General features: G+C 32.1%; 1 protein-coding gene across 1 annotated transcript in view; it reads right to left on the bottom strand.

The window, feature by feature from the left end:
- DNAJC1 (DnaJ heat shock protein family (Hsp40) member C1) overlaps positions 1 to 25,811 on the bottom strand; it is a 221,264-nt gene that overhangs the window by 122,600 nt on the left and 72,853 nt on the right. The window contains exons 2-6 of the mRNA XM_028505599.2: positions 13,795 to 13,896; positions 13,267 to 13,313; positions 6,578 to 6,743; positions 5,599 to 5,696; positions 4,541 to 4,634 (exon numbers count right to left, since the gene is read on the bottom strand). Coding sequence (XP_028361400.1) covers positions 4,541 to 4,634; positions 5,599 to 5,696; positions 6,578 to 6,743; positions 13,267 to 13,313; positions 13,795 to 13,896 — 507 coding nt within the window. The remainder of the gene's footprint in view (positions 1 to 4,540; positions 4,635 to 5,598; positions 5,697 to 6,577; positions 6,744 to 13,266; positions 13,314 to 13,794; positions 13,897 to 25,811) is intronic.

The following is a 25,811-nucleotide window of genomic DNA, read 5'->3' as shown; positions in this document are numbered from 1 at the left end:
TGAATACAGCCAACACAAAAGACTGATTTAATCAGATTCCAACAGAATGTGTACTCCCTTCAAAAACTACCATGAAAACAGAAACAGACTGGTAAGATAAGAAAGTGCCACTAGAGCTATATTTTTAATGTTGAAATTAAATTCTAGGTCCAAAGCACATAAGGCCTCTCTTTATATAGTCCAAGTTCCTTATTATATTCTAATTCATATTCTATGTCTTCTGTTAATCATTCCATTTGCTTTCTTAGCTATCTGAACACATTTCATTTCTTGAGGTTTCTCCACTCCTCTGCATAAAGTCACACATTTCAGTCCTCTGTAATGTCCTCACACCACCTCTGTGCACACACTAACCTTCCATCGATTCCTCAGTTTGTGAACACTCTCCACATTTTTTCTTTGGTTTCTAATTTGACTTTTACTTTTCTGCATATGAATGATATGGGGCATACATTTTTCTAAATATAATATCATCTATATATCTTTTCCTTGGAAGTTTTCCAATCTGGGAGGTGTTTGATATTAACATTATCAAATATTTAACATATATGAAGTATAATAACTTTCAGTTCTTTAGCCTCATTCTTCTAATCTACCATTTTTTATTATTCTTCCAATATCTTTTTCAGAGCAAAGGAACAAAACCCCTGTGTTGGAGGTAAAAAGAAACTTCTCAAAAAGCAGGCAACTATCAAAGATATACTTTTACCTCTACCCAGCCTGATCACGGAACCACTTTGAGTAAAATTCTGCCCACTATGTATTCTAACTCTTCTACTCCCTACAATATATACCCATCTTTGATGAATGTGTGTGGTGGAAACACTTTGCTGTCTTACCAATAAACTTCATGATGTCTAACTGTTCTGTATAGATTTGTCTTATCAGTTTTAGCTATTAGAACATAAATTCCTAAATGGCTATACACAGAGTCTGAAGACTGAGGATGTAGTCTTAGATGATAGTAACTGGCTGTGTGATATCTTTTGTGTGTGTGTTTTTTTAGAGGAATTGTACAATGTCTTCCTTAGGCTTCTTGCAGCCTTAACACAGTATGATTGTTATGGGAATTACTGTATCTATGAAATTATTTTTGTATACTACCTAATACACAAAGTGGGCAGGTTCATTGTCAGGGGTCTTACTTATCTTTCATGACTCAATTCATTTGGCGGCTCTTTTGTTTTCCTTTGCCATCCTAAATAGGGACAATCTTCTCTGAACATTTACAGAAGTCATTATTTATACTAAAGATGTGAAGCCTATATACCATACTGTATTACTATTTTAATTCATGTACTATAACCTCTATTTGACTCTAAAGTCCTAGAAGACAATCATCCCCATATATAGACCCTTACAGTGTCTTGTTCTGATGTTTAATACATTTTTATTGAATTGGCTAAACTGTTTTCCTAAACATATAACCAGAAGAAGCTTTACATATCAAATACTGACATAACAATTCTCATTTGTAATTTTATTGAGAAGTGCATAGAAAATACTTTAGGTAAACTACTCAGGCAATGAGTGTTCTTAGGAATCTTAGATGCTAAAATAGTGAATTTAGGAGCATAAGGTGAGCCAGAACTGTCACTTTTCCAAATCCTACTGGATAACCATATGTGTATGTGAAGTGTAACAAAGAATGAATAAAGAAAGAATAAGAGGAAAAAAGTTGAAGGTGAAGAGCTGTTGATATGACAAGGATAAAATTTGGGCAGAGATTCTGCTAGCATGAAGGCCATTTGCTGGAAGTCTCTAAATGTCTGCTTTTAGCTTGGACCCTTCTTATCCAAAGCTATATATGTACTTACACAATGCTCAGTTTTAATAAAATTAAATTCAAGGGGTGCACACAACCAGGAAAGTCAGTTGTGTTAGCTCTTAAACTTGTTTGGGTCAGTAGTACTTGTTATTGTAATTATATTAATTCAACTAAATATTACATAAAAAATGAAAAGTGAGTAAACAATGAGAATTGTTTCTATGAAAACCATGTAGATGCTTTGGAAAGCTCAATAAAAGAGTCGCTTAAAATGCTGCTAACTAGCTATAAGTCAATTATGAAAGACTAGGGGAACTAAAAAATCTCTAAGGATTATACAACTACATTGCTTCATTAAGTGTCTAGTTTAACTTTTCTTTAAAGAAGTCAAGTGAAAATTTGTCCCTAAAGCAACCAAGAAAGGAGTCTTTCTTACATAAAGAAAGTCTTACATAAAGAAAGACTCCTGCTTAAAAATAAAATAATGGCCCCATATCACAGGAGTGATGAACAAATATAAAGCACATGCTTGTAATGTTTAGGATTGTGTGTAACATTGTTTATATTTAGGCCTCTAGTAGGGCTCTTTTGTGGCCAGGTACCAATTAGCAATCCAGACTACTTCAGGTAAAGGGGCTTCTTTTAAATTTCGTAAGTATCTCTGAAGATCTCAGAGAAATGTCATATAAAAATTTCAATGTATAGGTGAGGCACATATATTCACATTATATAATTTTATATACGATAAATTAATGCAAAGGTCACAGCAGACTGAAAAAAGAGCAGACAAAAATCTAACCCTAGCAGCAACTATTCAATATTGCTTTGCCGGTATTTATGAAAACATAAGCAATGTTTCTCAATCTAAAATATTTTCATGATTATGACTACAACTTGTATCAGTCTTCTATATTACATTATGTTGTTAGCACCCATGAGAAAAATTGATCTTATGTCCTCAAAGTAGTTGCCTCAAGAAAAGAAAAACTGTCTCGTCTTTTCTGGAAATGCATTTTATCAGGAAATAATTAGACCAAAATTTAAAAATTAGTTCCAAAGGTTTTGAAAATCAATCATCTGCATTTCAAAACTGAAAGGCAACAGGTTCCACCAAATGAAAACTATAAAAGTCAAACTGCTATAACAGTTTAAGAAAGCAGAGTTTCTAAAGAGAGTAAAGCATTTTTTGTAAAATTTTTTATTTTTGTAAGTTTTCTACAAATTTACAACAAGGCAAAACAATCTGTTAGGTCTAGATACTATAGGCAAATAATTGAAAATAATAACTTGTAAATCTAAGCCATCTTAATATACATTGGTTCTATTTTAGCAAATCGCCCTTAATGCTAACAAGGAAATATGTTAATTTTACCAAATAAACTTTGTTTCAAATGAAATTAAAAGTGTTTCAGTTTAACATTTTATGTGATATTCTATTTATAGTGTCATTTGACTATATATTTAAATTCATCTACACTTTGGTTTTCCTTTACACAGACTGTAAAGCTGGCAAAAAATAAGCACTCAAAAAAAAATATATGTATGTCCTAAAATATTTTTGTTACATCTTCTCATAAAAAACTGTTAAGACAATTACACTTTCCCTCTCTTTTATTCACTATTACATATATACCATAAGAATTATGGATTTTTATTAAAATAAGCAATATCATATGCTAAACAACTTAAAAACAAAAGCTTTTAAATGGCCAAAACACTTCAATTTTCTCTAAACTGTAACGAAAATATATGATTCTATAAGCAATAAATATTAAGATAGACTATTTTGATGGAAGACTGGTAAATAATTTTTCAAAGGCTAGAAAAAAAACATTTTTGATCTTTAGTTCATTTTCAAATACAAAATTTTTGTTATGAAAGAATAAAAGAGAATAAAATGTGGAAGTTGGAGTCATTCCTTGTCTTAAACAATTAGGAAAAACAGCTCTGATATATGAAAAAATAATGTGGGTAGAGCTGGGTAAAAATTTTCTGCCTCTCTAGCTTTATCTAAACATTTATTTTCTGAAATGTAACATTTCATCCCAAAATTACAACTTCAAAGAACCTCAAAATGTATACATCAAAGTTATTATCTATACTTTCAAATATTATGTTTATGTATTGGGAATTTTCTAACCAGATGCAATAATTAAAATTAGCAACGCAATAATTTAATAAAATATGCTTTGGTATGCTAACTATAAAAAAATAATAGAAATTGCAATAGAAATATAACATGTACCTACATTCTATTGTTTGATCAAGACTAGTATAGAAACTTTGATTACCAATGTAAGACAGAACACCCTCACTTCACTTAAATTACAAATAAAATAGAAAACTATATTTTTGCATAATTAAATGCCCATATAAAGCTTTTTATACTATATATTTAAATACAATTAAAATAATGGGTGACAAGCTATTTGAGCCCATTCTTTTTTTACTTAATATGCCTTAAATGATAACAGCTGATTAAGTTTTTATTGCTTTTACATCTATTCTAAAGACAGTATTTTCCCCACTTCTTTTAGTGTCTTGGAATTCTAAGGTGTCCTAAAAGCAATGTAAGAATTATAGGACTAGATACGTAAATTATTTCAGGGCTATTCTAAATTAGGTTTACACTTACAAAAACACTATTCAGTTCAATCAGTAATATAAAGCTTCCACTGTATGTCAGCATTCAGAGAGCAGACATGGGCATGAATTATTTCATGAATAATGAAAGCGAAAGCATCTAAAATATATGAAAGAGGTACATTTTACCTGGATTAGATGAGGTAGTGCTTTTAGTGTAAGGCAAAACCAAATCCCCAGTTTGCATGGAAGCAAATCATGCCATTGTGGTTTCATCAGTAATCTAAAGGGAAAACAAAAGCAAAGAAGCAAAATTTCGAGAGACAGTTGGAAGACAAAATATTTTTATAAAGATCATGATTTCTGTTTTGAATGGCTCTTTCAACAACAAATTTTTTAATGATATATTTATGATGGTTATCATTTATTCTGACTTATTCTATCATGAAATACAAATACAATAGTTACAACAAATGCAATATGTATAGCAAGTAAGAGACGGCTAAGATTTTGGGAGACTCCTAATCAAGTTATAAAGAAACAAAAGATCTCTTTCCAACCTAAACTTTTCATCAGTTCTGCAAAATGAATTCTCAAATCTTATGATTACCTCAGCTATAAAAGACTAAACATTATCACAGCATTCCCAAGTGCTGACAAGCAAATATGAAGACCAGAGCATAAACAAACCAATACATTAAAATTAATGTCACTTGCAGTTCACTGAAGCATTACTCACTGATGTCATCAGAACAGAAGATAGGCAGAACAGTCTCTGATCTCCATCTCACATTGATCCAGTTCCTGTCCTGCTGTGTGAACTATTTAAACCCTTTATTTCTTTCTATGAATCAATAGAAGAAATTGTGGTATCTTTCTGAGTGTACTGCATATCACTGCCGCTGCACATATTGTCTGTCACTCCTGAGCTAAACACGAAATGATAGACTCATCTAGTAATACTTTGTTCCTAAAGTTCGGCATAAAAATTTTAAACTATAAGAATTGGGGGTATACTACAAAAATAATTACTTATATATATTAACACTACACAAGGGAAAAAACTTGTAGAACTTTTGCTTAATTTCAGGATTTGTCTCACAAACTAATAATGGCACATTATTAGTCTTTTATCTCTATTACTGCAGATGTAAATGTTAGCATACCTGAAATGAATATGAAATTGAATCACATTAAAGAAAGATTTTAAAAGTTTCAAATTATGAAATATTTATATATGCTCCCACCTTTCATTTTTTTCTGAAGCACCAAGTTTTGATAAATCCATACTCTTGCCGCCTGTCTTTTTCTTCTTTTCTCTCTTTTTTCTACTAAGCAGTTCATCCTTAATGTGGAAAGAATTATGGTTATAGGTTATCATTAACATGTAGTCTTCAAGTGTTTTTCAAGAATCTACTGTGAAGGGTAAACATTATAGAGGAACATTTATGCAAATGTATGTAGGGTCCAACATGATTAAGTAAAATCATCAATCTTTAACAATAACTGTTGCCATGGTATCCAGTACTTAAACACACATGAAGTTTAGCACTGTCAGTCATGTCTATCTCCATAGCAATCCAAGTTTTCTATGAAGAGAAAGCATTCCACTTACTTTCTCTCATTCATCCAACTTTAATAATGTCACTTCAAAAAGAATGAGTAAACAGATGCTAATTCATGAATACTGACAAATATGTTTGATTATCTTTAGCATACAAATAAATATCCATAGTAGAATAAACTATGTCATAGCTTATTAAAGAAAAATATAATAATTTTTTAACCAACTGATCTCTGATACCGTAAGATTATACTCATTTCAAGTCTTAGTTTAAAACTTTTAAAGTAAAAAAATTTATTTATATAAGAGCCTGTAACACAAAAATTTCTAAAATAATTTTTACATAAAATACTTCCATTTGGAAAGTGATAATGAATAAAACATGGCTCTAGGCTCTACCTTCTAATTTTCTGTTAGATATTGGAGTCTTCACAAAATTGTATAACATACTCAATGCCACGTTTTTAAAAGGGATATTTTCTTCTTATGTCTTAGGTTCTTCTTGACTTATAAACATATCAAACACTAAATACTGAGCACAAATCTATTATAATGAGCAGTATTTGTAGAAGCATTGAAATTTTCATCAGTTGAAAAATAAATGTTTGAAATTCCACTTAAATTAAGGAGGCTATATCATTTGATTTATTACCAACACTTACCAGTTGTTTTTCCAGGTAGATTGACCATACCACAGCATAATGACCCACCGTGAGAATAATGAACAACAGTAATGCCAGCTCAGCATTGCTCATTTTTCTCACCCGCCTGTAGTAGAATACCGGCTGTCGCCAATCTGGAAGTCCATTGATTAGAATATCATCATACCTACAGTAGCAAATACAACAGTTTTTCATGAAAAGTTTGAAATAAAAATAAAAAACTTACTTGTATCCGTATTTAAAAAGAGGAAAAAGAATTTCTCCAAATAGATAACACTTTTGTAAATTATTAGCATTACAATGGCCTATAAATTGAAAACACTGTAAGGATAGTCCAGTCACACACAGTCTTCAGAAAGAGTACACAGTACTTATCTTACTGCGGATACCAGCTTTTGTGCTTTATAGCACCCCAATGATGTGACTTCTGGAATGACACCTAAACTAAAGGAGCCATACAGTCTACCTCTATCACAGTCTGCTGCAAAGACCCCTCACAGAAGTCAGCAACAAAAGGCTCTCAATGGAAGGAAAATCAAGATAAGAGCTCTATTTACTACCGTGAGTTATACATTAATTGAATCAAATTCAGGATAAATTTTCTTGTCAATGTTTTTATTTCCACCTCTGTAGCATGGTTCAGAGTGGAAATGGTTACACATCTTATTTTATCAAAGCTTCTTAATGATGTAAAAGCCTATAAAATGAGTATCTTTTAATTTTGTATTGCTCACATTTCTTTAGAGAATTTAAAAAATTGCCAAATTAGAAACAGATGTGAAAGCAACCTACGCTTATATCAGATTTCTCAATAAAACTGTTTATTTGTAAACATTTAAACAATTTACTAATTTTTGGCATTGCTGGAAGGGAAGAACAAAAATAAAAGCTCTAGTAATGCATTTTAAATCAGCTTTCTTTAGAGTAAAACTTTAATTGAATTTAAATTTACCTGTCAGATAGTTATTGAGGCAAATATTGATTTTTAAGGTTAAAAATCAGGAGTAACATTTATGATTGTAAAACTCAAAATGGTCACAAACATACACTGTATGTTCAACATACACAACCTGTTAATCTTAGTTGAACACAACTCATTAAATATTCTAATCACACTATTCCAGAATTAAATCTTCACTGAAAGGTCTAATTTGGTGCAACACAGTGACCAAAATATTTTAATTAAAAATATTCTGAGTTAGTCGCAGGCCTAATTACAGGAATAGAAATAGGGCCTATATTGTCAGGCAGGTCAGCAGAACTCAGTAGTAGGTTTTTCTCAAGTAAATTGACCGATCTAAGAATAATAGCGCAGCTGCTAAACTGCCAGTCTTGACATGTAAATCAATTTAAATGCAACAACTGCAGTAGCTACTTTGATAGTTATTAAATTGATACCTTGGAGATATGCTAAAAAAAATAAAAGCAGAGGATTTATTACAGACAACTTACTTTTTCAGTAGGAAATACTGGTTTGAAATTCAAAAAAAATTTATTAGCAAATCTAAAAATCCTGACTTTTAGATCAGCTTATATTATTAACCATAGTGATATGTCAGAATAGCTAATGTTCAGAGCAAAGGACATTAATTAGTACGAAACTCTTAGAAGGCCAATAGTATAGTGTACAAGAGTCTGCAAATTAAAATATGGCTGTGTAGTGGTTGGATCATAAAAAATTCTATGTTTATTCTTTTTCAATATTGTAGCATTTCTTGAACATGAATATGAAAACATAATGATGATTTTTATCAAAAGATATTATTCCTTTCCTCAAAAATTTATATTTAAATCAATCTTTGTAAAAATGGACTTATTTTAAATTAGAAACACATTGGCAAAAAGGTTTCAAGGGGTATAACACAAGATTACAACATTTGAATGAAGTTCAATGAATGTTAAGTCTTGAATTTACTCAAAATCTACATTCTACTTCAGATTTGTTGAAAGGAACAAAAGATGACTATAAAAAATCATTTTCAGCTAACCTCTCTCATGAAATAACTTCATGTAAAAAGTGTGACTATTAATAAAGAACAAGTAAGAAAGCAGCAACTATTACCTAAGAGCATTTACTAAGTATTAACTTTGATCTGTATTGAAAGAAAACACAGTCGGACTCATAGATATGAATCTTACATAGACTATTTTATCACAATTGTTGAAATACTATGTGTCTGTTAACAGCTACTATTTTCTACCCACAATAAATTGTATTCAGTGTACAGCCCAATTCAAGACAGCAAAACTTCATGCACCGAACACACGAAACAGAACTAGATATTTATTAGGCTATGCCTGCCACTCTAAACAACAGTCTCCAGGGATTAAGCTTAGAATCAATGCTCTATTGATTTTACTATCAATGAACATTATGGCTCACACAACTGGCCATTTTAGGGGAAGATAGGGTCTATTATAGTTCACTTTTTAGACTATATGCTGTTAAAAGATAAATCACTGCTTTTCTGAAACACTGAAAAAATAAAGATATTGTAAAAATATACAGACACTATATTCGTAAGTTATTTCAGAAAAAATGCTGTGTTGACAACATATAACATTTAAAATATCACTATGGTATGTTTTTCTATATTTACCACATAACACTTAATATGGTCAGTAAGTGAACTCATACAAACTGCTGTTAACATTTTGTTAAGACCAGGTTAAGAATGTACATGTGTATTAATGTGTTCTAAGAAAACACAAAAGTAAATCTCTATGATGAAAATATCATTAACGCAAAAAATCACATGTAACATGTGATAAAGTCATTATCTTGAAAATTAAAACAATTGACCAATTCCACACATCCAACATATGGCCTAATATATGTTTACTTTGTCTGATTTTCTTAAAATATACATGATGGACCTAAAATAATGGTTACATAATCATTAGTGAGTTCCATTCTACAATCTGCAATTCATCATATTTTTTTAGCCTAATATAAACATTGGAAAGCAAATAAATCTAAAAATACTTAAATTACCAGTAGAAAAAAAATTACTGTAAATTTAAAACAGCATATTTTGAAATATAAAAGTCTATGACACTATAATAGAAAATAAATATATCATGAAAATAAATATGTAAATAATTCTAACATTGTCTAAAGGGTGAATTTTCTATCACACAAAGTTTAAACTATTAGCTTAAAACAATAGAGCAATATACAAAATTTGACTGAGGTCAAATTTTGAACTTTAGAGTAAAAATCAATTGCACAAAGATCATAAACATCAAACAATTCTAATTTAATTCATCTTACTCTCCTTTATAAAAAATATATATGCCAAAAACTGTGGTACATGGCTCTTTATATATTGTACATAGTAAATATCTTTTATCCCCTAATTGAGTAAAGTACTAAAATTTCTTATTCTCAGGTTAATGTTTATTTTTATTCAAATACTACTGTAATCAAATATACAATACTAGGTAATAGATTTGTAAAGGTTTGGCAGATTAAGTCTGAGATAACTATTATTTTCATCATTGGATTTGTAAATAAAACATAATTACATTTTGTACACTGAAAACATACATTTAACCTTTACAAATTTAGTACCATAAAGTAGACAAAAAAACTGAAATTGCACAACTACATTAGTAAAAGAAAACTGGTTAGAAGTATATAATGGACTGTAAACAAAAGTAAAGATGCTAATATACACATTCCAGTATATATGTGTAATAAATGATTGGGTCTACTTAGTACTTTCTTTATTTCAGCTAATGTTCAGGGCACTTGTATAGAAATTTATGTCAGAACATAGCTGAGCTGCTATTCCCCCAAATAAGCAAGTTAACTAAAGAATTTAAAGGGCTGCAATGTTAGGTTTCCTTACACTAATCAGGAAAATGTTATTTTCACACTGTAGTCTTTGCCTTTGGGAGGAAAAAAGGCTTCAAAGTTTACTCACAATTGCACTCCTAGGAATCTACTCAAGAGAACTGAAAACCATCTGTTCACACAAAGGCTTGTGTTTGAATGTTCATGGCAACATTGTTCATTATAGCCAAAAAGTGGAAACAAATGAAATGTCTACCAGTTGATGAATAAAGAAAAGTGGTGGGTGGAATACTATTCAGTAGTAAAAAAGAATGAACTATTGGTATATGCTACAATATAGATGTACTTCAAAACATTATGGTAACAGAAAGAAGCCAGCTGCAAAAGACCATATATTACATGATCTCATTAATGTGAAATGTCCAGAAAAAATAAATTTATAGATACAAAAAGATTAAGTGATTGCCTAGGGCTGGGGTCAGAGTGTGGACTGCTTGCAAATAAGCTTGAGGAAGTGTTTTGGGGTGATGAGGTGTTTTAAAACTGGATTGTGGTTGTTTGCACAACTCTGTAAAATTCACTAAAATTCACTGAATTATGCACTTAAGACATGTGACTTTCATAGTAAGCATATTCTATCTAAATAAGGCTATTTTAAAAATAAAATTTGTCTCTTTCTTAAAAAAGTAAAAATGTTATCCAGTTTGTTATTTATTTCATTGTTACCCCTTTTCTACCAAAATTTAAAGAATGCACCTGATTTTAGTGAAAACACAATTATTTGTAAGGGAAATAAAAAGGAAAACATGTCTATGACAATTTTCCAGATTGCAAATTCCTGGAAGGTCACAAATTTAAAAACATTTATTTAAAGAATATTTATAATAAATGTGATACCAAAGAGCATTTTTTTAAATACCAGTGTAAGACAATCTTGTAAAAGATAAAAACTGATTATGTTCATTTTTCTTCCCTCTAAAGGAATTATAAACATTAGGTAATTGTCTGTAGAGGTGATTTCTTCTATATGTTTAAATACTCATAGGTCACCTGCCCGGGGCACAAGCTTTAGAGGAGAGATTCTTAGCTTGATTAGTTAAGACTTTTGCCTCAGGGAAAACCAGCTACCAAAGAGTTACTTGTCCCTAAAGGGGTATAAATACTATAGCTGTTTGTGTAACTGTCAGATCCACTTTTTTCCTACTAACATACTCTAAAATAAATGCAAAGGGAACTAATCCTAAGAAGAAAATGTTAGATAGGTCTACATTAATTTATAAATAAGAAGTGATTTGTTCTGAAAATCGATAAATAATTTGAGTAACTGAAAGAAAGTTTACTAACTTTTAAGAAAACTGCAAGCAAGAAGACAAAATCTAATGCCAAAGATGTAGGAAGACTAAATAAAGCTATTTGTACAGACACATTCTTGATGTGTGAAACAAAACTTGGGGTTCAGTGAGAGAAACCAACTAGAAAATATGCACAGAGTGAGCAACACTTCTTTCAACATACTTCTAGGACTCTTTCAACACTATGGATTATCTCAAACCAGAGGAATGTTGGCTACGGTATCTGGACCAATGCCAGCCCTTGTTATACAGCAAAGAACACTTCAAGAGCATATCTTGAGTCCTTGCTTTGCAATCTGCCAAACTGAGGTATTCAAATTAAAGAGTTAGGATGAGAACCAAGAGTGGTAGCTAACATTTTAGGATATAGAATAATTCCACATAATATATTTGAAGATTCAAAATGTCACACAGAGTAATTTGGCGGGGGGAGTTGTCTTTAAGAATACTAGCTGGCCTTAGCCTAAAATCTCAAATATACTTTTTTCTTTAAAGGTACTATTTTACTGTAGAGCAATATTCAAACTGTGGATTGTGGCCCACTAGTGGCTCATGAAATCAATTTAATTGACCACACAAGCATTGTTTTACACAAAGAAAAATGACTTAGTCTAGCCTAGCCTAGAATAGAAAATATCAGTCTGTTTCACTCAAAAGTATTTTGTGAAATTTGTTTCATGTGTCTGTCTGTTTGTCCTTAGGCATGATATAAAATGTATTTCTTGCTGTAAGCCTGACTGAAAAAGCTTTGAAACCCATCACGATATTGTCTACATTCCACACAGTCTGAAGTAGAAAAAACGGGCCTCTCTGCTGTCTCCTCTTAAGTCACTGGTACTATAAACTGTTGTATAAATATATTACTACTCTTCTGAAGAGGGCACAGAGAAGTATCCAAGTGAAGGGCTGCCTCCACTAACTAACCCTAAAAGCAGAATCACTGGAGCAGAGGAAGGGAAGGGAAGGGAAAGGAAGGGAAGGGAAGGAGGCAAAACAAATAGGAGAAAGAGGCAAATATTTTTCTTTCACTCCTATCTTCTACACACTCATATAAGTCTCTTCTCTCACTCACAAATTGGGTTTATTATTTTGTGAGGAAACATCAAGAGATGGTAATAATTTGAATATCACCAACAGCCTAATTACAAAACATTTAAGGAACAGGAAAGAAGAAAAAGGACCACTACGCACAGATAGGAGCTATTACTGATATATCAAAAATGAACTGACATGTTTGAAATCAAGTGGTATTTGTCTTTCCCAAGGCTTAGACACTTGTTAAAAATCTTATTTAATGAAGTCATGACTTGCTAACATTCTGACTCATGATCCTAAAGTCTGTAAGTATTGAATCAACCTAGTAAACTTTCAATATAAATTAACTCTGCTCTAAACATACATTTTAAAAACATTGCATTTCTTGGAAGGAACAAAAATAAAAAACTTATAATAAACTGTTTAATATAATGATTTTTCCCTATACAAACTGAGACATCAAACTATAACATCTTAATTCAAAAGTAGAAATAAAGACTCACCTCCGCCTTCGTTCATCATCCTTTAAAACTTCATAAATGGCCACCAACTAAAATAGAAGCATTACTTTAAAATAAAAATACTCTGAACTATAAGAAATCACTTAGGAAGGTGAATAAGCTATAATGTACATGCAGAAAAAAGTGTTCATAAATACAACACATTGATAAAACCTTAATTATAAGTAATATTTTCTGTTTTTAGTAGCACCTTACAAGGTTAACAATGCTTATACCAAAGTAAATCTTTGTGAAAGATACAAAAATAATAATCTTAAAATGCGCTTTTAAAAAGCAAAAGTGCTAATTTGGACAAAAAATTATGACAATTGTGACTCTCCAAGAATTTAGAGATTCTAACATAAAAAATGTTGGTAAAAACATATTTTGTAAAAAACTGAATAACATATATACACTATATTTCTAAACTACAGCCTCATTTTCAAATGGAATTATTTTACATATAAGTTACTATTTCTACCATAAACCTTTATAAATTTGTCACAAAACACAACAGCATATTTCACTTACTTGTCTAAACTGAGTTTCTGCATTTTCATCTTTATTCTTGTCTGGATGCAAAGTTAATGAAAGCTTACGATATGCTTTTCTAATGTCTGCAGATGAAGCATCCTGGAGGTGGTGGGGGGGAGGTGAAAACACAAAGCAAACTTTGTCAGAAGAAGAAATTCCCAGAACCTTGTTAAGATCTGAGATGACAGCCAACCAAGTGCAGGACCCCAGGCAATGTAATTTGAGCAATCAGTCTAACAACCAGGCTATGCAACTGGTCTGCCCCACATGACTGAACAATTACTCAGTCTAATTTGGCTCTTCTCTTAACTTTTCATTACCATACAGTCATTTAGAGAAGACAGTATTTGGCAAAACTTTTCAAACACTTGCTTTCCTAAAATTAACCAATAAATCTTTTTCAGTAATTAGGAGATCAAAAAGAAACAAATTAAAAATTAATACATCTGTGTGCCTTAAATGTCTTTATTTGAGAATGTTAAGGCCAGTTTCTGAATTCCAGGCTTACCATATGTGGTTTCTTCATTGTTAATTACATTAAATTTACCACCAGACAACAACCTATGGAATGTCAACTTCACATGTCATAAGTATGTCTATATGAAGGTAGTTAAATTTGAACTTATCCAAAATAATAATAATTAAAAGTAGCTGTATATATTGTACTTAACACTTTTTTTTTCAGTACTTTAAAGATTGTCTTTAAAGGTGTCCAGTTTCCAAAGTCTGGTTTGCAGAAATAAATTTGCCCACTATGTATATATTACTATTATAGTTTAAATATATTTAAAAGGTCATTGATAGTTCAGTAAGAGTACTTTGGATTAAGTGGATATTGAAGTTAGATCTTATGTAATCCTATGTGTACCAGTAGATGCAGAGAACATCATTTTACATGGCCATTACAAAAGACAACAACAAATAATAATAAAATACAATAGTAAAGAACGCACTGTCAAGTTAGCTTTAAAACTATCTCCACTAAGTTTAAAATTTATTCCAATAACTAATATGTCCACAGTGGGACAAATGATAATAAAGTTGCGTATTAAATTTTTTATCATTTTATAGCTGAATATTTGTCCAATTAATTTCTAAAACTACCCAAAAGTTAAAATGACTAAAACACCAAAACAAACAAAATCTGTATACTTGGGACTAAATAAGTGTTAAAGAAATAAAGATGACAAGAGGCAAAATAAGACTATATATAATTAGTCTGTTAAGCTTTACTGTATAAACCATTATTTTCATTACTGTTCTGGAGCTTATTGCTACAGGCTATCAATCAACTTAACAGTTTTAACTTAGGTGTGAAAATTTTTGTGACTTGTGGAGAGGCGAGGAGCTATAAAATTAACAGAGTAAGTTCTGTGGGTAATATGGTTATATTTTCATTCTAATTTGTTAAATGGAATTGATGTATTTCCTATACCTAAATGATAGACAACAGGTAGTAGAAAATGATAATTATTTACTGAAAATCTGTGATGAAAATTTTGTTGAGCAAAGAGGTCATGTCAAATGAATTTGAGACTTCAACTTTATATTTTATTGAAAATTGTGACTGTATCATAGAGAAATTCCAAAAGTAGATTTCCTACAAAGTAGGAGCTTATGTATTTTCTTGAGTTACAAAATCAGTATATGCTCATTATGGAGCATCTATGACTTACTTAAAAATAAAAATGACTAATAGTCTTGTAAGGCATTTCCTTTATTTCAGTCTTGCTATGATGACCCCAATCCTCCAATTTTTTTTCCACAGTATGTACTCTATGTAACCAGATGGCTCTCCTATTTCAAATTCTGCAATAACTCCCAAGTGCCTTCATCATCTGTCTTTTCCAATCCTTTTAGCTTTATCTCCCACTATCTTGGCCCATCCTTTTAGTTGCCCAGATTATTACACATTAGAAGGCTGTTCCCATAAATGTGTAATGGTCTGTTTTGCACCCAGTTGTAGATATAGTTTTGTCCTAAGGAAATACAGACCAGTCTTGCCTGACTATTTTCCTCTTAAGAATTTGCTCAGTAAGGTGATTTCATCAATAAACTCCACCCTGCATGGATAGAACTGAAAACTTCAAAGATTTCCCTATAAAAACATGCTCTAGACAAGCTGCAACTCAAATTGCATTATGCATGTATTAATTTTAGTTAATTACTTAATGAATATTAACTTATTTTATTCTTTTAACAAAGCTATGCATAAGTATAGTTGTTATCAGGCCCATTTCACTGGTGAGGTAAGTGAGGCAAAAAGAGGTTAAGTAATTTGCTTAAGTTCATACTGCTGGTAAGTACATGAAAACAGAATTCAAACCCAGAAAATACTACATCATATTCAGAGCTCTCTATGTTGGCTCTTTAGACTCAATTAGTAGATTTGGGCTAGTCATTTCACAAGGGGCTACAGCTTTGGAAAGGCAATGAGAACAATGGCTACATTCTTATTGATCTGATAAACTATACGGAAAACCTCCACACAACTACAGTGTGAATATGGTCAATGGTATTTTTAAAAGTAAAGACCCCAACAACCAATCAGCTGCACCAAGACAAAGAAATATGGCCCAAATGAAAGAACAGAGAGCAAAACCTCAATAAGAGAACTAAGTGATGAGGATATTGCCAACCAATCTGATGGAGAATTTAAAGCCCTGGTAATCAAAATGCTCACAGAACTGACTGAGCTTGGTCAAAAAATAAAAGATACCCAAAATGAAATAAGGCAAAATATTCAGGGAATCAACAGTGACAAGAAGAAAACCAGGATTAAAAGCAATGATTTGTAACAAAAGGAAGAAATAAACATCCAACTGCATCAGAATGAAGAAACAAGAATCCAAAAAATATGAAGAGAGGCTGAGGATCTTCTGGGACAACCTGAAACGTTCCAATATCCAAATTATAGGGGTGCCAGAAGGAGAAGAACAGCAGCAAGAAATTGAAAACTTGTTTGAACAAATAACGAAGGAAAACTTCCCCAATCTGGTGAAGGAAATAGATTTCCAGGAAGCCCAGAGAGTCCCAAAGAAGTTGGATCCAAAGAGGAACACACTAAGGCACATCATCATGAAGTTACCCAAGATTAAAGACAAAGAGAAAATCCTAAAAGCAGCAAGAGATAAGGAGACAGTTACCTACAAAGGAGTTCCCATAAGGCTATCAGCTGATTTCTCAAAATAAACCTTACAGGCAAGAAGAGGCTGGAAAGAAGTATTTGAAGTCATGAAAGGCAAGGACCTACATCCAAGATTGCTCTATCCAGCAAAGCTTTCATTTAGAATGGAAGGGCAGATAAAGTGCTTCCCAGATAAGGTCAAGTTAAAGGAGTTCATCATCACAAAGCCATTACTATAGGAAATGTTAAAGGGACTTATCTAAGAAAAAGAGGTTCACAAATATGAACAATAAAATAACAACACACTCACAACTATCAACAAATGAACCTAAAAGAAGAGCAATGAAAACAAAAACTAAGCAAACAACCAGAACAGGACAGAATCAGAGAAATGGACATCACACAGAGGGAGTTCAGTGGAGGGGGGATGGGAGGAATAGGGGGGAAAAGGTACAGGGAGGAAGAAGCATAATTAGTAGGCATAAAATAGATGAGGAGAGATAAAAAATGGTACAGGAAACAAAGGACTCAACTTATATGTACATCCTATAGACATGAACTAAGGGGGGGAATGCTACAGGGTTGGGGGGCAGGGTTGAGGGGGGATAAAAGGGGGAAAAATGGGAAAACTGTAATAGCATAATCAATAAAAAATACTTTAAAAAGCCATAAAAAATAAACAAACAAACAAAAGTAAAGACCCCGATGTGTGTTAGGTTTTCTAACACATTTTACATCATATTTCTACTAGAAACCTGGCTGTTAGAACATATATCTCCTATACTCAATAGATTAGATCTTTTATCTCTCTGGCTTGCAGAGAAATAATTTTGAAAGGATTACAGGTGGACTAGCCATCTTTAATACTGTAGATATCAGGAGATCTACTGAGTTTAATTGCCAGAATTATTTTCCTTCTAAACTAGATAAGGTTCTTTGACAAGAAGACATGAATTGTCTTAATACTTGGATAACTTCTGTAAAGAAGAGACATATGGTCATTCATTCATTCTTTAAAAAAACATCTATGACAGCAGTGTGTTTGTCAAAATTGTAACAATGCAATGGGTCATTAGCAAAAATGGAAGAGTAGGGAACTCCAAGGAACTTGCCCTGAAAACAAACAAACAAATAATCTGGTAAAAACTGTCCAAAGTAACTTTATCTGAACCGCACAAACAAGTCCAAGTATTACAGCAATCAGGCAGGCACTCAATCAAGAAAAAGGTAGCTCGTTATCAGGTAGGGTCTTGAAGATGACAATCTGAATTCTTGGTGTGGGTTCCTAGTGCTGGAGGATCAAAGCAGACCTTGTCCTTAAAAAACAAAACTGTTTTTTTTTTTTGTTTGGTCTGTCATTGGCTCCCTGACAAATTGTGTAAGGGCCTACCCTTACTTTACCAAACACAGAACTCTTCCAGGGCAGAGGCAACTAACCAGGACATCTGTCAAAAACATTCAAAGGTAAATTTGTAAGCTGGTGCCAAACAGGCAAGAGATAGCTATTGGAGCATACAACAGACACAACAAAAAGCCTGGAAAAAAGATCGGAGTAAGATGCTTTGGAAATATGGGCTTTGAAAAGCTCCACATATTCCTTGGAAACCACTAGATTACATGCATACCCAAGGCGGCATATATATGCAGAAAGAGTATTTCGAACCTTCTGAGAAGACCCTAAATTCTCACTACTGGCTGTTCCTTAGGCTGTGCTCAAGCAGGGAATGAGAACCCTGAAAGGGGGATTCCTGAAGGGAATCTTTCCATGAGAGAATCCTGAAAGCAGTGAGAAACAACTCATAATGTGTAAGTGATCCTCAATAATACTATCAGCTAATTTCACATAAAAAACAAGGAAACTAGAAGGTACTAAAATGACATATATACAGTGCTAAAAAATATGTATTAATCAAGAATTCTATATCCAACAAAACTGTCTCTCAAAAATATAAAGAAATCAAGATATTTCAATTAAAAATTGAGAATACACTGCTAGTACACTTGTTCTACAAGAAATGCTCCAGGGAATCCCTTCAGGATAAAAGGAAAAAATACTAAAAAGTGACTCAAATCCATATGAAAAATAAAGAACACTGGTAAAGATCACCAAATAAATACTAAAGCAATAATTATAAATCTGTGTCATAAGTAAAATAATAACAAATCTTTTTCCACAGGCACAGATGTATAAAGATGTAATGTGTGACATTAGTTACATAAGGAAGTGAAACAGCTATGTAGAAAATGCAATATTTATGACTGAAACTAAACTGGTATTAATTTAAATTAGATTGCTGTAACTTAAGATGTTAATTGTTAACCCCATGGCAAACACTTTAAAAAATCTATTATAGTAAGAGAAACAAAAATAATAATAAAATGATACTCTAGAAAATGAGACCTGAGACAAAAGAAATAAGTAAAGAAGGAATTGAGGAACACAGAAGATATAAAACATATGGAAAAAAGCAAGTGCCAAAAGTAAGTCTATCCATATCCATGATTATTTTAAATGTCACTGGATTAAGCTCTCCAATTAAAAGTCAGAGAGTACTAGAATGGATTAGGTACAAACACAATTCAACAACATAGTTTCTACAAGAGATACATTTTAGAACAAAAAAATCGTTGAAAGTGAGTGGATAGAAAAAATATTAAATGCAAACAGTAACCAAAAGAGAGTGGAATGGCTATAGTAACAAAGCAAAAAGCTTAATGGACTTCAGATAATTGTTAAGAGACAAAGACATTGTATAATGACAAAAAGGTCAATCCATCAAAAAGATATAACTGCCCCAAACAGTGCAACTCGGTTGGGCATCATCCCATAAACCAAAATGATTCCAGTATGATTCCCTGTTAGGGTACATTCTTAGAGTGTGGGTTCCATCTCTGGTAGGGGCATGTGTGAGAGGCAACTGATCAATGTTTTTCTCTTACATCCATGTTTTTCTCCATTTCTCTGTCTCTCTCTTCCCCTCTCTCTAAAAGTAAATAAAATATTTTTTTAAATAAAGATGATATAATAGTTATAAAAATATGAGTTATATGTACCTAACAACCTACACCTAAATAAAGCAAAGACTTAAATGAATTAAAAGGGAGAAACAGAGTATTTGTACAGCAACAGTTGGAAATTTGAACATCCCACTTTCAAAAATGACTAAAGAAATTAGACAGAATATTAGACAGAAAACAGAAGACTCGACAACAATATAAACCAACTGAAGCTACCTAATAGATATCTAATAGATATCCAATAGACACTACCTAATAGATACACAGCAAATATCTATAACATTCCATCCAACAGCAGAATACACTTGAAACATTCTCTATGACAGACCAGATATAGACCACAATCTGAGTATAAATAAATTTTAAAAGATTTGAATCATACAAAGTAAGCTCTCCAACCACAATGGGATAAAATTAGAAATCAATGACAGAAAGAAATTGGAAAAATTCACAAATATGTGGAAATTAAACAGTACACTTGTAAGCAACCAATGAGTCAAAAAACAAATTTTAAAAATGTTAAAACATATTTTGGCAAGTATGAAAAGTGCCACTGTCCACTGTATTGTCTCCCTAAAAGATACCTGTGTACTTGTTAAAAGAACATATTCAACAACAAGCCAAAAACTGTACTCTTGAAGCATAAAACTTGAAAAGATCTACAGAACTTTTTTCCATTGACATTAAGACTGTTTGAGACTGAAACTGGAAATGTCATGAAATTTCAGGATTAAATCATTTCTTTTTTTATCACTTAAAATTTTATTTTAAATTTGTAGTAATACATTTTTATTGTAATTTTTCCATTACTACTGATCCTCCCTAAACCCTTTTGCACCTCTGCCCAACTCTCTTCCCTCTTATTCGTCACACTGTTGTCCATGTCCATGAATACTTTTTCTTTTTTGCTTAATCTTTCTACCACCAACGCCCACCCCTGAGCTGTCAGACTGCTCTCTCTATTTATGAGTCTGTCTGTCTTTTGCTTGTTAGTTCAGTTTGTTCATTAGATTCTGTATATGAGTGAAAGCATCAGTAGTTCTCTTTCTCTGACTGGCTAATTTCACTTAACATAATGTTCTCCAGGTCCATTCATGCTGTAGCAAAGGGTGAAACTGTCTTCCTTTTTACAGCTGAAAGTATTCCATTGGATAAATATATCATAGGTGCTTTATATGTTCAACCACTGATGGGCATGGCTATTGTTAAATAATGCTGCAATGAACACAGAGGTGCATATATTCTTTTGAATTACTGTTAAGGGATTCCTCAGATATATTCCCAGAATGGGATTGCTGGGTCATAAGGCAGTTACATTTAAATTTTTTTGAGTTAACTTGGTAGTGCTTTCCACAGTGGCTGCACCAATCGGCATTCCTACCAACAATGCAGAATGGTTCCCTTTTCTCCATATCCTCTCCATCACTTGTTTGTTGATTCACTGAAGACAGCTATTCTAACAGTGTGAGGTGATATCTCATCATGGTTCTACTTTTCATTTCTCTGATATGATTAGTGATGTTCAGCATCTTTTCATATATATATATATATATATATATATATATATATATATATATATACATTGGTCATCTGTATGTTCTCTTCAGAGAACTGTCTATTCAGTCCCTTATTAAATTTTTCAATTGGATTTTTTTTGGTGCTATGTTGTATGACTTTTTCATACATTTTGGATATTAATCCCTTAGCAAATGTATCAGTAACTATGTTCTCCCATTAAGTGGACTGTCTTTTTATTTTGTTGATGGTTTCCTTTGCTGTGCAAAAGCTTGTTAGTTTGCTGTAATCGTATTTGCTTATTTTTTCTTTTATTTCCCTTGCCTGGGAAGATATGTCAGAAAAAATATTGCTAGGAGCAACATCTGAGATTTCACTGCCTGTTTTCTTCTAGGATGTTTTGGTTTGGGGTCTTATATTTAAGTCTTTAATCCATGTTCAATTTATTCTTGTATGAGGCACTAAGAGGGTGGTGTAGTTTCTTTTTTCTGCATTTATCTGTCTGGTTTCATAACAGGACTTACTGAATAAACTATCCGTAGCCCATTGTATGTTTTTGCCTCCTCTATTAAATACTGACTATAAAGGTGTAGGTTTATTTCTGGGTCCTCTTTTCTGGTTCATTGATTTTTGTGCCTGTTTTTATGCCAATATGATGCTGTTTTGATTAGTGTGACCTTAGAGTATAGTTTAATACAGATAGCATGATTCCTTCAACTTTGTTGTTCTTTCTCAAGATCGCTGTCACTATTTGGGATCTTTTGGTTTTCATATAAATTTTTTCAAATATTAGTACTAGTGCTGTAAAATATGTTATTGGTATCTTGATAGGAATTGCATTAAATCTATATATTGCTTTGGTTAGTATGGACATTTTAATGATATAGCAGGGATACAAGATTAACATAAAAATATTAGTTGTATTTCTATACACTAGTGATTACAGAACATGAAAATAAAATTAAGACAAGTCCTTTACAATAGCATCAAAAAGAATAAAATACTCAAGAATAAGTTTAACAAAAGAAGTGCAATATTTGTACACTGTAAACTATACAGCATTGCTGAAATGAAAGAAAATCTAAATAAATGGAGATACATCCACATTCTTTGGCTGAAAGACTTAATATTAGCATGGCAATACTTCCCAGGTTCATCAACAGATTTAATGCAAATGCTGTCAAAATCCTACCTAGCATTTTGCAGAAATCTGAATAATTATCCTAACATTCATGTTGAAACACCAGAGACCCAGAATAGCTATAACACATTGAAAACACAGTTGGAGGATTTATACATCCTGATTTCAAAACCCACAATAAAGCTATAATAATTGAACAGTGTGGTCATGGCATACGGTTAAACATATAACTCAACAAAAGAATTCAAGGTCCAAAAATAAACCAATTCATCTATAGTCAACAAGGGTGCCAAGATCATTCAACAGAGGAATTATAGTCTTTTTAACAAATGATGTTATGACAACTAGATATCCACATACAAAAAATGAAGCTGGACCCTTAGCTCATTCAATATTAAAAAAATTAACTCAAAATTAACCAAAATCCTAAATGTAAGGGCCAAAACTATATGCCTTAGAGGAAAACATAGAGGTAAATCTACAGGACATTAGATTTTATAATGGATTCTTAGCTATGACATCAAAAGAATAGGCAAAGAAAACACAGACACTGTACTTTATCAAAACTTAAAACTTTACAGCCACTGTGCAAAACTTTAGTAATTCCTTTAAAAAATAAATGTAGAATTACCACATGATATAGTAATTACACTCTGTGGTATTTATTAAACAGAATGAAATCAGGTGTTTAAACAAAGACTTGTACACAAATTGTTCAAAGAAGTATTATTCGCAACACACAAAAAGTGGAAACAACCCAAATATCCACCAACTAATAAATGGACAAACGAAACGTGGTATAGGTATGTTATCCATACAATGAATATTATCAGACATGAAAACAAATGAGTACCGATACATGCTACTATAACCTGAATTATCTCTGATCTGATGCAGCTCAACACAGAGATGCTTAAAATGTGTGGGTTTAAACATAAATAAGCCACTTACTAGCCATGTGATTTTGGACAAATTAACTGGTCTAAGTCTCAATTTCTCATCTGTAAAATGGGGATGATACTGCTATAACACCTAAAAGATTGCTGTGGTGTTTAAATTATGAATAATGTGCTTATCATATAGTTAGTGCTATGTGAATAAAACTATTATTTTAAATATAGGCTTTTAGAAAGTCACAATTTCTCCTCCATTTTAACACTTGGCAAATCTGACTTGTTTATTTGGATTCATGCATTAGCCCATGAGAACTAGAGAACTGAGGAGAGTAAAATAGATTGAAGTTTTCTTAAATTTATTGATTTGGCAATGTATATTGAGTACCTACTACATGCAAGCATTGAGGATATAATAGTAAATAAATACAATCTCTAATCTCAAAGAGTTCTGCAAAGTAAGAGCACTGAAAACTTTGCCTTAAGTAACCCAAGAGAAATTTCTCATTTTACTTTATGTCAGAGAATGGCAAAGTTTTTCTGTAAAGGTCAGAGAGTGAATATTCAATATTTTAGGCTTTGCAGGCCAAAGTCTCTGTTGTAACTATTCAACTCTGCCATTGTAGTGAGAAAGCAGCCACAGGCAATATATAAACAAATGGGTGTGACAGTTTCCCAATAATATTTTATTTTGAAAAATAGGTAGTAGCTCATTTTAAGCCATGGACTGTAGTTTGTTGACCCCTGATTTATAACAATGGACTGCCAATCTAAAATTCATTATATTTACAGTGGATTGGTAAATATCAGTAAATGTGCGATTCACCTTTTTTTTTTCCTGTAAGGTTTTCCAGATGGTAGAAAATACATGACTAATTAACCAAAGCAAAAATCAGAAGACCTTATCCAGGATCTGACCAAAGAAAACTCTTAATTAATCTTCCTGTTGCCTTGAAAAAACTCAAGGATATTAAATCCAAGAGAACATGTTATTGGCTATCAGATTCAGTAAGGAAGGAAAACTATAGTTCTACAAACTATATATTTAGGTATATATTAGATATATAGTTGAAGGATTTCAAACTCTAACATCTCGAATCTTGAGTTACTACTCAAGACTAACTGCCTCAACGTAAGTAGTTCTACGTAATCTTTCTAACATGGCCCTTGAGTCATTTTCCTATCTGATATTACTAATTAAAAGCTCAAGATAAACTCTTAAGAATGACTATGTTCCTTTTATCCTGGCCTTTCCACTTAAATGTATCAGTCACCAGAGTCCACTCTCCTCTGCCCCTCCCAAAAAGCCAACAAAAAATAAACAATAAACCCTGTGCCTATGTACAAGTGCATTTACCAACAGAAAAACTAAATAGTATAGATATTTAAAGGAAGTTGTCTGTTGAGTGGACCAGGAGGATAAGGCAGGACACTTGTATTCATCATACCTTCAGGACTATGGGATTTTATACCAGGTAATATAAAATTCAACATAAATTGAAAAAGGACAATGTTTTTAAAAAATACTTATTTTCCATAGTAACAATAAATAGAATGAAGTAGTTTACTTCATGATAAATTTTAAGGCTTGGCTTCTATGGCTAATCTGCTGAAAAAGAAGCAAGGAAAGCTCTGAGTTCTTCCACACAGATCACTGCTAAAGTCAACTGCCTTTGGAGAAATCTTTTCAGATTTATGTAAGATTATCGCTTTCATTTATTCGTAGCCTTAAAAATACACACACACACACACACACACACACACACCCCAATGATAGGTTAGCATACATCAAAATTCTGGTTACTGATGCTCATATAAAATACTTATTCTTATTAGTCTTTGAAAGTCAAGGTCAGTAAGAATGATTTGGTGACAAATCAGATCATTTCCAGTGCAGTAAAAGAGGAATGGCCCTAGTAGATGTGGCTCAGCTGGTTGAAGTGTAATCCTGTAAACTGAAAGGTCACAAGTTTGTTTCCCAGTTAGGGCATGTGCCAGGGTTGCAGGTTTGGTCCCTGGTTGGGGCATAAATAAGAAACAATTGATCAATATTTCTCTCTCACACAGATGCTTCTCTCCTCTTTCTCCCTTCTTTCCTCTCTCTCTAAAATCAGTAGGCAAGTTCTTGGGTGAGGATAAAAAAAGAAAAGAGAGAAATGTATTCTACTTTCTTACTTTCAACTTGTATCTAAATAAATTTGGCTTAATAACATGTTAATTTAAGTTGGACACAACTCTGCCCTCCCCTTAAGATTAAAAAGGTAAACATTCTCCAAAATGTAGATAAACAGAGTTTGCAGTCTCAAGAGACAGCTGCTTC

Source organism: Phyllostomus discolor, chromosome 1 (assembly GCF_004126475.2).
Source record: "Phyllostomus discolor isolate MPI-MPIP mPhyDis1 chromosome 1, mPhyDis1.pri.v3, whole genome shotgun sequence".
NCBI lineage: Eukaryota > Metazoa > Chordata > Mammalia > Chiroptera > Phyllostomidae > Phyllostomus > Phyllostomus discolor.
The sequence above is the reverse complement of the archived record's forward strand: the minus strand, read 5'-3'. Positions and strand labels throughout refer to the sequence as shown.